Source organism: Galdieria sulphuraria (genome assembly GCF_000341285.1).
Source record: "Galdieria sulphuraria unplaced genomic scaffold scaf_13, whole genome shotgun sequence".
Taxonomy (NCBI): Eukaryota; Rhodophyta; class Bangiophyceae; order Galdieriales; family Galdieriaceae; genus Galdieria; species Galdieria sulphuraria.
In genome coordinates, this window is record NW_005178462.1 from 132,814 (window position 1) to 145,537 (window position 12,724).

General features: G+C 38.6%; 6 protein-coding genes across 8 annotated transcripts; 2 read left to right on the forward strand and 4 right to left on the reverse strand.

Moving 5' to 3' along the window:
• Nucleotides 1-2: 2 nt before the first annotated feature.
• Nucleotides 3-947, reverse strand: Gasu_19970 (NADH dehydrogenase (ubiquinone) Fe-S protein 4). The gene is made up of 4 exons (XM_005707221.1): nucleotides 684-947; nucleotides 538-634; nucleotides 405-492; nucleotides 3-348 (listed from the first exon to the last, which is right to left on the reverse strand). The coding sequence occupies exons 1-4, from the start codon at nucleotides 911-913 to the stop codon at nucleotides 221-223; spliced, it is 543 nt and encodes a 180-aa protein (XP_005707278.1). The 5' UTR covers nucleotides 914-947; the 3' UTR covers nucleotides 3-220.
• Nucleotides 948-956: 9 nt separating this feature from the next.
• Gasu_19980 (cyclin-dependent kinase regulatory subunit CKS1) lies at nucleotides 957-1,517 on the reverse strand. The gene is made up of 2 exons (XM_005707222.1): nucleotides 1,390-1,517; nucleotides 957-1,337 (listed from the first exon to the last, which is right to left on the reverse strand). Exons 1-2 carry the CDS (start codon nucleotides 1,446-1,448, stop codon nucleotides 1,091-1,093), a joined length of 306 nt encoding a protein of 101 aa, XP_005707279.1. The 5' UTR covers nucleotides 1,449-1,517; the 3' UTR covers nucleotides 957-1,090.
• A 330-nt stretch (nucleotides 1,518-1,847) lies between these two features.
• On the forward strand, nucleotides 1,848-5,098 carry Gasu_19990 (translation initiation factor eIF-3 subunit 1). Its single transcript, XM_005707223.1, has 5 exons — nucleotides 1,848-2,038; nucleotides 2,090-2,895; nucleotides 2,946-3,611; nucleotides 3,659-4,021; nucleotides 4,076-5,098. Exons 1-5 carry the CDS (start codon nucleotides 1,924-1,926, stop codon nucleotides 4,790-4,792), a joined length of 2,667 nt encoding a protein of 888 aa, XP_005707280.1. The 5' UTR covers nucleotides 1,848-1,923; the 3' UTR covers nucleotides 4,793-5,098.
• A 59-nt stretch (nucleotides 5,099-5,157) lies between these two features.
• Nucleotides 5,158-5,678, forward strand: Gasu_20000 (uncharacterized protein). The gene is made up of 3 exons (XM_005707224.1): nucleotides 5,158-5,292; nucleotides 5,347-5,454; nucleotides 5,507-5,678. Exons 1-3 carry the CDS (start codon nucleotides 5,185-5,187, stop codon nucleotides 5,564-5,566), a joined length of 276 nt encoding a protein of 91 aa, XP_005707281.1. The 5' UTR covers nucleotides 5,158-5,184; the 3' UTR covers nucleotides 5,567-5,678.
• A 4-nt stretch (nucleotides 5,679-5,682) lies between these two features.
• Nucleotides 5,683-10,317, reverse strand: Gasu_20010 (hypothetical protein). 2 transcript variants are annotated; one of them, XM_005707225.1, is made up of 22 exons: nucleotides 9,967-10,317; nucleotides 9,762-9,917; nucleotides 9,582-9,704; nucleotides 9,407-9,533; nucleotides 9,278-9,360; nucleotides 9,130-9,224; nucleotides 8,945-9,076; nucleotides 8,830-8,914; nucleotides 8,540-8,779; nucleotides 8,318-8,491; nucleotides 8,148-8,265; nucleotides 7,848-8,069; nucleotides 7,648-7,797; nucleotides 7,465-7,601; nucleotides 7,265-7,406; nucleotides 7,033-7,217; nucleotides 6,885-6,983; nucleotides 6,679-6,834; nucleotides 6,249-6,626; nucleotides 6,104-6,196; nucleotides 5,872-6,051; nucleotides 5,683-5,819 (listed from the first exon to the last, which is right to left on the reverse strand). In XM_005707225.1, the coding sequence occupies exons 1-22, from the start codon at nucleotides 10,237-10,239 to the stop codon at nucleotides 5,709-5,711; spliced, it is 3,459 nt and encodes a 1,152-aa protein (XP_005707282.1). In that variant the 5' UTR covers nucleotides 10,240-10,317; the 3' UTR covers nucleotides 5,683-5,708. The 2 variants fall into 2 exon arrangements, with proteins under 2 accessions (XP_005707282.1, XP_005707283.1); XM_005707226.1 differs by having other exon boundaries at nucleotides 5,780-6,051.
• Nucleotides 10,318-10,322: 5 nt separating this feature from the next.
• Nucleotides 10,323-12,687, reverse strand: Gasu_20020 (hypothetical protein). Of its 2 annotated transcripts, none has more exons than XM_005707228.1 (9): nucleotides 12,398-12,687; nucleotides 12,263-12,341; nucleotides 12,138-12,210; nucleotides 11,986-12,086; nucleotides 11,852-11,937; nucleotides 11,321-11,791; nucleotides 11,095-11,264; nucleotides 10,940-11,041; nucleotides 10,323-10,884 (listed from the first exon to the last, which is right to left on the reverse strand). In XM_005707228.1, the coding sequence occupies exons 1-9, from the start codon at nucleotides 12,658-12,660 to the stop codon at nucleotides 10,724-10,726; spliced, it is 1,506 nt and encodes a 501-aa protein (XP_005707285.1). In that variant the 5' UTR covers nucleotides 12,661-12,687; the 3' UTR covers nucleotides 10,323-10,723. The 2 variants fall into 2 exon arrangements, with proteins under 2 accessions (XP_005707285.1, XP_005707284.1); XM_005707227.1 differs by having other exon boundaries at nucleotides 10,323-10,859; nucleotides 10,925-11,041.
• Between the last annotated feature and the right edge of the window lie 37 nt (nucleotides 12,688-12,724).

The following is a 12,724-nucleotide window of genomic DNA, read 5'->3' on the forward strand; positions in this document are numbered from 1 at the left end:
GTTTTTCTACAATTTTGGTGTATCGAAAGTCTGCATAGACGAATACGGAAATATAGAGTGGACACGCTTAAATTGGCCACTAGGCTACTTTAACAAAAAAACAGTTGCCGAAATACATTCAGTTAAACACAAATTTTGTTGTCCTTTTTGTTCAGAAAGGACACCCAAACAACTAGTGCTTCGTAAACAAGCTTCTTATTTCCGCTACTAAACAAAGCTGTCATTCTTCGTCTTCATATTTGGGAATTCCGTTATGATTCCATTGATGAACCATACTTTTCCCATAAGCATTGAAACTTCTGATGTGTTCTTCCTCCTCTTCCGGTTCGTAAATGATGTAAGACAAACCTAAGTGCACAAGAATTACTACAGAAACTTACAACTTTGAAACAAATCATATGCACCATAACGTCTTGCATATTCTATAGCCGATTCTCTATCAGGAAAATAAACAGCAGTTTGAGAAAGCGGGTCACCAGTACTAGTCCAACCCTAATAAGACTCAGTAAAAGGCAATAAAGAAACAAAAATGGGTACCATTAAAGGATTCGTCCAACGATCTCCTTCTTCAAGCTTCTCAAACTCTAGTTTCCAAACGGCATACTTCGAGCCTCTTCCTTGTTGTGTGGCTGTCCTAAAGAAAACTTTCATTGAATCTGACCATAAACCTGTTCTAAGCGTGCCTTGGAGGTTTATAAATTTTAACTCTTCGTTTCAAATGTTTCTCAGGCACACCAGATATGACTCCTAGGGAATCGACAGAGTCTATTTGAGGTTGCGCATCAGATTCGACTACAGGGTCCGGAACGGCTTTCTCTGCAGGTTTAGTGACTGCTGAGTGCTCGAAAAATTTCTGGTTGTAACGATTGCGAGAAAACACTTTCCTCGCAAGTTGTTTCCCAAGAGCTAACATGAGCGGTCTTCTGCACAATACCAAAAAAATTGGGACAAACCACAACAAGTTACACACATTTATCTATTCCTACTCCATCTAAGCAACTTTTGTTTTATTGCAACTCATTAACCAAGAAAGAATCCACTAAGATAACGACAAGAGATTTCCAGTTGAGTGGCACTTTGTTATTTAGTTTTATGGGAGAACGTCCACCGGTCTCTGCTCTTGGCTCTGCTGTTGCTTACTAACTATGTTGTTTTGCGTCTGTTGTGTGTCTGTTTGCTTAGGTCTTCTGAAAAGTAATATATTTGGCTCCGGACGATGGATTGCATAGTGCACCCAGCCTCTTGATTGTTGAACTCCGAGACCACGCCATTCTGCTTCCGACAACAGCCTGTTTTTTGGGAGTAGTTTTGCTATATCTGGGGGTAGAATAACGTGCCTATATACCCGTTTGAGATTGAGTTCGAAGATACTAAAAGCTTTTATAGTACCTATACTCATATGTATCGTCGTAATATTTCTCTGAATATTGTATTTGCTGCGAAGGCATTGACTCAAAATTTCAAATCTTTGGTTGAAAAGAATGGAATGCGGGTCTTTTGGAGAGTGATCGATGGATGGTCCTTATCGACTTTGCTTAATAGGAATTCTTCTCTGCAAGTGCAGTGAAAAGGAACGAAAAGTGAAAAATAATACTCAAGTTTTTTCTATGTATGACATCGTTTGAGAAATAATTGAAATGTAGTTCATACTGAAGGATTATTGTTGTTTTAACACTGTATACAGTTTCCCCAAGACACCTGAGATAGAATACTAGACTGTTTTTAGAGCCTATAGTACTGTCCAACGAAACTAGATGCACACTTTTTTATTTCAAACCATCAACTTGCTTTATTCGTTCTCACAGACTCTCCGCTGACCTGCTGAAATGGTTATTACAATCCGAATGGATTGTAGCCTTAAAAATCGTCGCTATTTAGAGTTTGACGTGGTGCTCCGTCTAGTCTGTTTGTCTTACTTTTAGGATGGGACCACGAGGAAAGAACAACTCCTTCGTTCCAAGAGGCATGAATATGCCTTACATGCAGCAATCACCTTTAGGAGTTCCGAAACCAGAAAACGCTTTGAATAGAGCTGAACGTGAGTATGTTATTTCTCCTTTTGAACTGTTCTCATCGAGTTGTTATGTAGAGCTCCTCAAAGTTGGACAACACATCGTTGCTCTTCAGACCCTTTACGATGTAATAACAGACTCGCAGAATCGAAGGAGACAGTGGAACAAGTCTTTTGAAGGGGTCATGTTGAAGTTTGTAGAATTAGCGGTTGAACTGAAAAGAACGCTTATGATCAAAGAAGCTCTTCATAAGTACCGAGCTATGTGCTCTCACGTTTATTCCCAGTCTTTAGAAACAGTCGTTCGGTATTTGATTCAAATTTCCCTGGCCAAGTTGCAAGCTGCTCACTCTTCAACCACAGTTTCAAGCAGAGTTTCGGAAGATTTGGACGACTCTAGTGAAACTCCATTCGCTCTGTTACTGGAAGCCGCAGGAACAGAGCAAACAAAAGAAAGAGCAGAGAGGCAAAACATTGTTCCTTGGATGAGATTCATATGGGAAATATATCGGATCGTATTAGATATTCTGAAAGGAAATTCTAAGTTGGAACTTTGTTATCACGAAATGGCAGAAAAGGCATTTACTTTTTGTCAGAGCGGTAAGAGACTTGTGGAGTTTCGCCGTCTGTGTGATATCCTCCGCCAACACTTGAATCAACTGATAAAATATCCACGCAACGCTTCAAATGATGTTCAACTATCAAATCCTGATACTGTTCAACGATTCCTTGAAACGCGTTTTGCGCAGTTGAACACGGCTGTGGAGTTGGAGTTGTGGCAAGAAGCTTATCGTACTTGTGAAGATATTCATACTTTAATAGGCCTTTCAAAAAAGGCTCTTAAGGCACAAATGATGGTCAACTATTACAAGCGTCTCGTTGAGGTAAATTTTTGTAGTGCTTTAGTTTGAAAAGCTTGAAATTTTGTTTTTAGATTTTTCACGCCTCTGAGAATACGCTATATCACGCATGTAGTTTATATCGTTTATATGTATTTCTGTTAAAACATCACAAGGGAGTTTCTGCTGATGAGTTGAAGACCATGGCATCGAAGTTGCTTTTGGCAGTATTTTGTATACCAGTCTACGACCAACATCGAGCACTCGTTGCTGATTATTTTTCGCAGTTGGACGCTGCAGGTTGGACCAATGATGGAAGTCGTCAAGCAAGGATGGCTGCATTACTGGGATACGCATCGTCTCCACTAAGAGAGACATTAGTAGCCGAAGTGCAGTCGAGGAGCGTATTGGATAATTGTGCTGAGGAACTTCGCAATTTACATGCCATATTGGAAACAGATGTAAATGCTTTACGCCTTGCAGACCGTTTAGAGCCAATCCTATCATTTATGGAGAAGGAGCCAGCTTATCAAGAGTATATAAAGCCACTTAAGAAAGTTGCAGCTTTTCGGTTATTACAACAGTTGTGTCTTTTATATGATTCAATGGATCTAGAGCGTCTGAAGAAGTTGGGAAAGTTCTGCAGTTATGATGAAATAGAAACTATAGCTTTAGAGGCATTGAAAGCAAGGGTTTTGCAAGTCCGAATCGATCATCGTCGTCATTGTATTTTGTTCGAGTCTAACTTGTTCGACACGGAGGTAACTGATTCAAAGTTGTCAGGATTTTGGAATTGAATTTTTCCTAGGAAATGCGTTCACACTTGAAGCTTCTTTCTTCGAGATTCCTTCGTTGTTTAGAGATGATTTCTCGAAAGGAAGGCAAACTACAATCCGAGTACGAGCAGAAGAATGAACTAATGAAGAAAGCTTTACAACAATATCAGCAGAATTCAGAAATAGAGCATTTACAAATTCTTTCAAGAAAAGGTATTATTGAACGAAGAAAGGAAGAGCAAGAGAAGAGAATTGCTCAGGCGGAACATGAGGCAAGAACGCAAGCTTCTCTTGAACAACAAAGGAAAGAAGAAGAAGAGCGAAGGAAAGTTCAAGAAGATGCGAAACGCAGGACTGTAGAAAGGCTTGAAAGGGAAATGAAAGAACGTGACAAGGTAAATAGTCGTCCAATGTGTTATGTTGCCTGTTTTTGATAAGTTTGGGTTAAGGCTGAAATCAGTAAGCTGAAAAAGGAGTTGACGGAACAAGGTGCAGTTGATATTGAAGAGGAAGAATTGAACAATGCAGAATACCTTATGATCAAGAAGAAAGAAGCAGAACTTAAGCAAAGAAGAGAAATAGAACGACGATTGCAGAGTTATGCAAAGAAGTTGGATTACACCGATCGAGCTTTAAGAGAAGAGCAATGGAGCTTACTGAAGGAGAAGCACCGAAAAGACTCGGAACAGTTTGTGAAAACTGCGCAAGAAACAGCACAGAAAATAGTAGAAAATGCTAGAAAGCGTCACGAAGAAGATCTAAAAGACAAAGCTTTGTATTTATCCATCGAAGATGAACGACAGCAATTAACAGCACAACTGAGGAACCATGCACGGCAATTATTTGAAGAATGGAGAAGAACAGAAGAAGAACGACAAAGGAAAGAAAAGGATGAAGAGGAAGCAGCCAAAGCGACAGAAAGTCTGGAGAACAATGTCAATGGAACCAAAGAAATATCACAGAAGAATACTTCTGATAACATTTCCACATCAAAGGAACTTTCTGGTAGAGATGGAAGAGAAGTCCCGGAAGTTGTAGGCCCGGAGAAAGCAGAAGAAACCAAATCTTCGACGGAAGCACCGACTAGTCGACCTATGACTTGGTCAGAGAAGATAAAAGCCAAGCGTATGCAACAAGAAAAGCAAAAACTTGGAGGTCAACAATAAAACTGTCGTGGATTAGACTTGGCTTTATACATTTCAACGAGTTCATAGTTGGAAAGGTTTCTGCATTTCTTATTTATGTTTTTTTTCAGTTCTCTTGTTGCGGTGAAGAACAATCACTTAGTTGTACTGTGCAAATAGATATTTTCCAACTTCAGTTTCACACCTAAAGTTACGATACATTGTCTGCAATTTTTATTCTCAATAGGTTTTAAGTGAGAAGTATTTGGAGCATAGTCTTTGTCAAAAGATTTCAAGATAAATATGCTCAGTTGTGCAATTTGTCAAACGACAAGTGTTATTGCATCTTATATCTCTCTCATGCAGTAACTGGATGGAAAATGTAAACCAATATTTGAATCAAAAGCATTCCAAAAAATTTCCGAAGAAGAATTATGTTAGAAAGGGTTCCTTCCCATGTTTACAAAGTAGGCCTACCCTTTATTACCTTCCTTCTTGGTGGTTTATACGGCATGGCTTATATAATGGAAGGCAGAGTAGAGGTAAGTTAAGATAGCTAGAAAACTTATAAAGGAACTTATATGGCCAATATGCAGGTGAAAGAAGCCAGGGATCGTTTGGAGGGATTCCCGAAGGAACTAGCGGAAGAACTAAAAGTGGATATTTCTAAGAAGAAAAAGATATCTTTGGAGGAAGAATATGAGGTATGCATCGTTCTCAGGGAATAACTTCAAAGTTGAAAAAAGAAAACTTTAGAAAGCAAAACAACTGGCGTCGGCAGACTACGAGAATAAACCAGTTCCCAAAAGAAACTGAAGTTTATGGGTAACGAGAGACATTGAGACTTTGGACCTAATTCACCTTTTCATACCAGAAATTTGCCTACACACAAAGGGAAAACTATCATACGAAATTTTTGAATTTTACAAGTACCAAACACTCAAATAGAAAGTAGGCCTTACCGTTCTTCTTGACAGTCTGAGTCACACCAGACTCGTGAAGAAAAGCTTCTTATCAGTTCGTCGCTGTACACTTCGCCAATTCTTTCTTGATCAAACCGAGCAAGTATCTGAAAATAAAAGTAATGAAAAAGCAATCATTTCTTCGACCAAATAGAGTACCTGTTCTATTTCTTCATCGGAAACTTCAGCCTCTTGCATTGCCTGCCTTAATAAATGCTTTGCAAATTTGTGTGAGTCCTCGGCAGATAAGGATTTGGGAGTATCTGCTGCTCTTTCATGCATATCAGAGTCAGAATATCCTCTTCGATATGCTTTACTTAAAGGTTTCCGTTTCACATTCTTTCATTACGAGTCAATGCGAATTCACTCGTTCCAAGTAGTAAACACTGACCTTCAAATGATCCAGATCTCGCAGGACACGATGTGTCAAGTCCTCGACAACTTGTGAAGGAAGACTTTGTCCCAAAGAATGACGAAAATTCTCCTATCCAAAAGAGAAATAAAAAATTGATATTATACCCAAAACAGAGACTCACAACTAGACGCATTTGTGCATCTCTTTGTGACGAAGATGCATTCATTGCTTGCGAACTTGTTGCATGGTCAGAGTCTATTTCCATTTCTGCCAATAACTCAGCAGCTGCTGCTTTAAGTTGTTCTTGAGCAATGACTTGTGTAGCATCACCTGATCCTGCATTCAAGTTCAATTCTCGTGGTCCTCCATCATCTCTTATAGTTCGAGATGAATGCTGCAACTCCCACTGATCATACGCATCAGTCGCAAAATGAACGATTGCTACACTTCCAATTGCTGCTATGGCACCAAGTTGTGTACCAAAAGTTTCGGTTGCTCGAGTCGAAATATATTCTCTCAAACTCTCCAAAGCGTCTGAACGTCCATTGCGCATCATCGTCTAACCACAAAGTTTGAAAAAAAAATAAATGGATCGTTCTTTAGTTCTTTACCGCTAAAGTATAAGTCATTTCTCCTGCTACTTGATAACTCCAAGAACGACAAGTACTTTCAAATTCTTCATCAGAGTAAACATCTATTTCCAGCAGATAGTGAAATAAGTTCTCGAGATGTTTTTTCACGATGGGCACCATCTTGTTACGAATCTCCTGGAAGAGATACACTTTAATATTAAGATACTTAAAGTGTCACTTCTTACGGTTTCTGTAAGTCTTTCTTGAACATTTGGAAGATTATTGAATCTCTCCAATTCCGGACCTATCTCGTTATCGACAATCCTCTCAACAACGTCACGAATCTTGCATAACCTATTTAGTGAAATAAACAATGAAGGAAGCTATTCCTACTTGAACTGATAAGTCTCCTTCACCGGGGAAAATCTGAGTTAATAACTGTTCTCGAACTGGCCTACGAATTCGCCTAATGCAACTCGTGTTCCCTTGAGACAGTCCGATGAGGTCTAAGAAGGACAGCTGATCTCCTACAATGCCAATTATTCTTTCCATGATGCTTGCTTCTTCCATTTGGTCCCCTTCTTTAAAGTAAAAAGTTATTTTACACAACTAATTATTTACATACGAGAGATAAACGAGCGAAGAACACTGCTAACTGAAGGTAATCCAACATCATTGTTGGGGCCTTGTGAAACTAAGTGAGGATTGGCTCTGGAAGCTGCAAGAGATTGTTGAAACGATGACAATAGTTGATTGACCAAGTTCATCTATTTAAGGAAAAAGTGATTTAGATCAAACGAAACACAAGTAAAACATGGAACTTACAAAGAATCCTGCATCTGTTTGAGTACCTTCCGTTGTATTCGTGTCACTGTTGGTTTGTGCTGAAGCTTGCGAGACAAATATATTTGGACTACGATCTGATGTTGGCTGATTTGAAGTATTTGCGTTTATCGGAGTACCTATGAAAGACATTTTAGTCCTTCGAAGAATGATTGGTTGCCATACCAAGATTATCGATATGAATAAACCCTTGTGCATTAACTCCACTTGTTGCAGACGAAAACATTTGTTGCATCATGTTCGTGATTTGAGGAGCAAAAGACTGCAATATATTCTGTAACATTTGCTGTTGTGGTTGCGGTTCATTTGTGTTTTCTGCAAAAACTAAATAAGATGCGTGGTAAGAAATCTATTCGAGCTTATACCTCTATTCACATTGTTCGCCTGAGTTGATTGCATCGAATTAGTAAATGCACGTGAGCCACTCAGTATTTGTGAAAATAATGGAACAAATAAAGACAAGGTTGTAGTTACACGAGACGAAATTCCTCGAATGGAATCAGTTTCATTAGTATTCCTTTGAGACTCCAAGTTCATGATCATAGACTCCAAAAAGCGCTCAAGTAGACGACAACTGCTTAACAAGCCTTGTAAAATTATCAAATATGCACTGATCTATCTCACATGGGTTAACAAACTTCGAAAGGCAACTTAGCTTTAAAGACTTGCCGTGTTGGAAGGTAACTGTTGGGGAAAGGTTGGGTCATCTGGTTGTGTCTGTGAGACTTGCTGTTGCAATTGTTGATAGATTTGACGCGCGGAATGAAACGTGTTTCTCAGGATCTTAAAATAGAGTTTCCAACAACAATTCAAAATAACCATAACAAAATGTTACCTGTTCTATATTTTGTGGCTGGGCATTTTGACCAGAAAACTGCGAACGACTTTGAGCAAACCTCATCATTTGTTGAATAGATTGGATGATGGAACCGGCAACTCCAGTAATCTCTTCTGAACCTATAGGTATGTTCATAGAACCAATAAAAACCGATGCTCCCCTTGGAATGCCCTTGAAAAGATTTATGAGAATAAAACTAATAAGAAGAGACAAAATTACCATTCCCTCTGAAGGCACTTCGTTGGACGAGACGTTGCTGTCAGCAGTTCTCGAAGTACTTTCCGTCCCTGAGGACACTGGTCGGGAAACCAAATGCAAAGCATTCCCTTGCTCAACTTTATAGTCGCCGAGGGTACGGTCATCACTCAAAACTCGTCCTCGAAATATAACTCTTTGTCTTTCCGAAGGAATTCCTGTCAACTCCACTAGTCTTTGTTTCAGTTGTAGAACACTGGTGTCCTTCATAGAACAATAAGTAAACAAACACAAGACAAGTATAAGATAATTACGTTGGTTACAGAGACTTCATATTCTGTAGAGTCCAAAGTCTTTATTTTTACGGAAAAGGAAGCCGTATGACTCATTTCCTCCAATCTTAAGTCTTTTCGTTAACCTTTTGAATACCNCTTTAGAAAATCAACAAAGGATTGAAACCAATTCTTCCTTTGCGTTCCAAAGGTTTTCTTTTGAACGGACTTTAGAAATATTTCTTGAATAGTGTCATCATTAGGCTTATTCTCAAAGGTTCTCAACAACCTATGCATGTTCAGTTGTCGAAATATTCGAATAATCATCAGTTGAATATGTACCTATAAGGAGCTTCCTCTGAAGAACTGTTTTCATCAGAGTTCGCTGTATCCAACCAAACACTCCAACGGAATGGATATTGACGAACTACGACTCCCTTGTTTTGAGCTCAATATAACTCAGAGTAACGACTTGCAATGAAGCTCTTACCCACGTATATACCCGAAGAAAATAAATCGACTCAAATGTGCTCAGGAACTGTTGTCGAAGCTGTCTTGCATTAAAACCTAGACCTGAACAAAGATTATCACAATAAAAAGTTGTCCATGGTTAGCTCACCTGTTGCTCCCATATCCACTAGTTTAGGATTGATAAGTATGATTGGACGAGCATCTTTACTTAAGAATGGTGACTCTCTGTTGACGATTTGTTCCATAGCTTCCACATCAACAGCAGATGGACATATCTATACACAATCATTCCCTTGGAAACATTTCTAGTAAAGAAGACTTACCATAATCAACCAATCTTGGCTACTGTCCTTTCCAGAATATGATCCAAAACTCAAAAACGAACACTTGGAAATATTCCAATCCTTTCTTGCAAAGGCCGCACTTCCTTCATCAGGGAACAAAAGCTAAAGATGTCCAAACTACGTAAACTTGAATAGATAAATACAATGAAAACTGCCAACCGTTGTAGTAGTCTGCCAATTTCGACTTTCTATCACCCTCAGTAACTCACGTAAAAATGGAACAGCGTTTTTAAATGTCGTATACGTTGAATCACCTTGTTCAAAGTCTATATCAATCAATAGTCTTTTATAGCCTGCCTCTGTGGCCGCTATTAACTAGATTATCTCAACTTTTGATGGAAAAAGTATAAACTCCAGAACCTACGGCAGAAAGGCTGTTCTCAGATAAGCGAGTTAAAGAATTCGGTATAGGTGAAACGACTTCGCCTTGATCAGGAAGGCCACTTTCTTGCGAAAGGAAAGTTTGGTTAGCGGATATCTGCCTACTGTTTTGTATTCCACGGTTCCTGAGGATTCTACGATTCCATATCGACAATTTAATATACCAGTAACCTCTACTGCAAGCTAATATGCGGCAGTGGCAAGAACCTGTTGATTGTTGGAATAGGATGCTTTGAAAAGAAATTTTTCTTTCCATAGTCGAACAAGAATACTTCGTCAAATGGAATCTGCGAGATATTTATGGATTTCATGAAATTTCAACAACATCCATTGTGAAATAGTTATGATCGTCACATACTATTTGAACGCAAAACCAAAAGAAATACCAACTACAATCTATTTATCTTCCAATCCAGTGACTTGAAACACTCTAGGAAAACAACTCTCTTGTTCCTCTCTTTGAAACAAGAACAGCAGCTTCTAAGAAGCATTCCCACTCAATTCTGTACAAACAACATTCTGAAACATTAAATTTGGCATAAATACGATCTAACAAAGTCACTTTGGCATCGTTTTGTTGAGCTCATTCTTCCATTCAGACGCAATCGTAGTTCTCAGTTTTGTGCTTGCTTCAAAAATGTATGAAATTCCTATTTCCAAGCAACTCCAAATACTTCAGTGTACTATAATGAAGAACCAAATCAATCAATAAAACACAAGGTCATACAAATAAATATCAATCATATAAAACAAGCACTAATGTCTAGAGGGCTTGTTTCGGTTCTCCTTTCTACTTCATAGACTTGAAGGACTCCATCAAGATAGACCAGAATCAACTGGTAATATGGACAAGTCTTCGAATAACTATTGCCCTTTCTAAAAAAAAGTCCAGCAAGAGGCACTAGAATGAGAGCATTTCTTGAATCATATTCTCCACTTACGATAATAAAACTCACCTTGTTCATCTTCCATTGCTGTCCTCTGTGGAACGATATCCTCAATAATGATACGAAATTCACCTACTCGATTACGGAGCAAACGACACAAAGATACAGTTCCTACGGAAACAGATAATGTCATCCTTTCGTAAATGACAGTGAATAAAACAAACCGATGCCTTGATTACCCACTGCAAGCAGTGACAAGTCGGGAGCATAATCAAGTAAGTTCAAACGAAACATACCACGACGCATTAAACTTCCAGAATTGCTAAACGGAACTACTTGTGGAAGAAACACCAACTGATACAGGTCTCCACCTCTTAGTAGGTGAAGAAAGTTTCTATTATCATGATGAATTGAAGCACTAAACGATTATTAAGAAGAAGAATAAATTACCTTTGCGTGAAAACTACAAGCTTGTCATTCCGGTTCTCCCCCTTCATAGCTTGTAAGTCTTCAAGTGACAAACCAATTTCCTGCAACAACAACATCAAACCACCTTGTTCAGAATCATCTGTAAGTAAACAATCGGGATGCAATAATATCTGCGGAATGGACTGTATTTGTTCATTTTGTATCTGAACCGGCTGTCTTCTTCTCCTAAACAATTGAGTAGCAGAATGTTCTTCCTCATTATAGTTTGAAAGCAATGGCTGCGTGAGAGTATTTGTGGACTCAAAAAAATAAGAATATAGAGGATCATCCTTTTCTATGATCTTCACCGAGTCTATGGGCAACCACTTAACACCCCAACCCCACTTGTCTTCCTCTCTCTCTATTCGACAACCTTCAGAAAACCCAACAGATTGGCCGGTGGTAAGATCCCAAACTCGCAATGTTTCATCGATACTGGCAGAAGCAATAAATCTATATTATAAATGAATAAGGACGAGGTTAATATTATTTAAAAAAATATAACAACAATACCTTCCTTGAGCTGAAAAATCAATGCTTGGAATATTATGTTGATGACCTCTACAAGCAGAAGGAACAATAAAGAATCTATTTTGAGGCTATTCTACGTTGAGATTGTTTCCATAATATTCCAATCTTTCAATTACCCCCCATTCGTTCTCTAAACATATGCGAATCATACTAATACAATGATCATTGGAACTCAAAGCTATTAGACCATTTCTTTCACAAACACTGATTCCCCACACTTTCAGAATATAATATGAACATTACATAAACAAACGAGAAAATAATATACCTGAACAGCTCATGGTGAAAATCACACGTTCCTCACCAACGAGTGAGGCAGTAGAAACATCCAAAAAGTAAATCTATTCTCCGAGTCAAAATGGTACAAACCAAGTCTATAAACTTGTTTCTTACAACTGCAGCTCCGGTTTCAACCACAGGATTTCCACAAGCTGCTACAAGTATGGGTCCTGTTGCTGCTAGTTCCGCGTACCTAAAAGTACAAATGTTGGTTAAGCTACTTGTTGTTTAAAACAACAATAAGATTACTTTATCATGTTGATGGTATCTGGAGCCACGGAGAGTTCTCCCTGAAAAACTGGACTTTGTCTTTCACGAAATTGAAAGAGGAAAACGTGCTCCCCATAGGCAACGTAAAGTTGGTCTCCATTTTTATTCATAGCCAACAAATTCATTCGATAAGCTTCAAGACGGAATCCACCAGCAACGTTGTGACTATCGATAGGTAACGGTAGCTGATAACGAAGTGAAACTTGTACAGGCGCATATCTCAATACGGATGTTAAGTTCATCAACCAATCCGATAAGACCAATTTCTACGATTCATAAAATATCATATAACTTAAAGAATATGGA

Excerpts from the sequence above, each read along its gene's own strand:
- Gasu_19970 (XM_005707221.1), bottom strand. The coding sequence starts at position 913 with ATGTTAGCTCTTGGGAAACAACTTGCGAGGAAAGTGTTTTCTCGCAAT. Across the intron at positions 635-683 it reads AAAATTTATAAACCTCCAAG|GACAGCCACACAACAAGGAA; the intron begins GCACGCTTAGAA and ends AGTTTTCTTTAG. Across the intron at positions 349-404 it reads AGAATATGCAAGACGTTATG|GTTTGTCTTACATCATTTAC; the intron begins GTGCATATGATT and ends TTGTGCACTTAG.
- Gasu_20000 (XM_005707224.1), top strand. The coding sequence starts at position 5,185 with ATGTTAGAAAGGGTTCCTTCCCATGTTTACAAAGTAGGCCTACCCTTT. Across the intron at positions 5,293-5,346 it reads TAATGGAAGGCAGAGTAGAG|GTGAAAGAAGCCAGGGATCG; the intron begins GTAAGTTAAGAT and ends GCCAATATGCAG. Across the intron at positions 5,455-5,506 it reads CTTTGGAGGAAGAATATGAG|AAAGCAAAACAACTGGCGTC; the intron begins GTATGCATCGTT and ends AGAAAACTTTAG.
- Gasu_19990 (XM_005707223.1), top strand. The coding sequence starts at position 1,924 with ATGGGACCACGAGGAAAGAACAACTCCTTCGTTCCAAGAGGCATGAAT. Across the intron at positions 2,896-2,945 it reads ATTACAAGCGTCTCGTTGAG|ATTTTTCACGCCTCTGAGAA; the intron begins GTAAATTTTTGT and ends TTTTGTTTTTAG. Across the intron at positions 4,022-4,075 it reads AAATGAAAGAACGTGACAAG|GCTGAAATCAGTAAGCTGAA; the intron begins GTAAATAGTCGT and ends GTTTGGGTTAAG.
- Gasu_19980 (XM_005707222.1), bottom strand. The coding sequence starts at position 1,448 with ATGCCTTCGCAGCAAATACAATATTCAGAGAAATATTACGACGATACA. Across the intron at positions 1,338-1,389 it reads GACGATACATATGAGTATAG|GCACGTTATTCTACCCCCAG; the intron begins GTACTATAAAAG and ends ACGGGTATATAG.
- Gasu_20020 (XM_005707228.1), bottom strand. The coding sequence starts at position 12,660 with ATGAACTTAACATCCGTATTGAGATATGCGCCTGTACAAGTTTCACTT. Across the intron at positions 12,211-12,262 it reads TTGAAACCGGAGCTGCAGTT|ATTTACTTTTTGGATGTTTC; the intron begins GTAAGAAACAAG and ends CTCGGAGAATAG. Across the intron at positions 11,042-11,094 it reads AGTGGGTAATCAAGGCATCG|GAACTGTATCTTTGTGTCGT; the intron begins GTTTGTTTTATT and ends CTGTTTCCGTAG.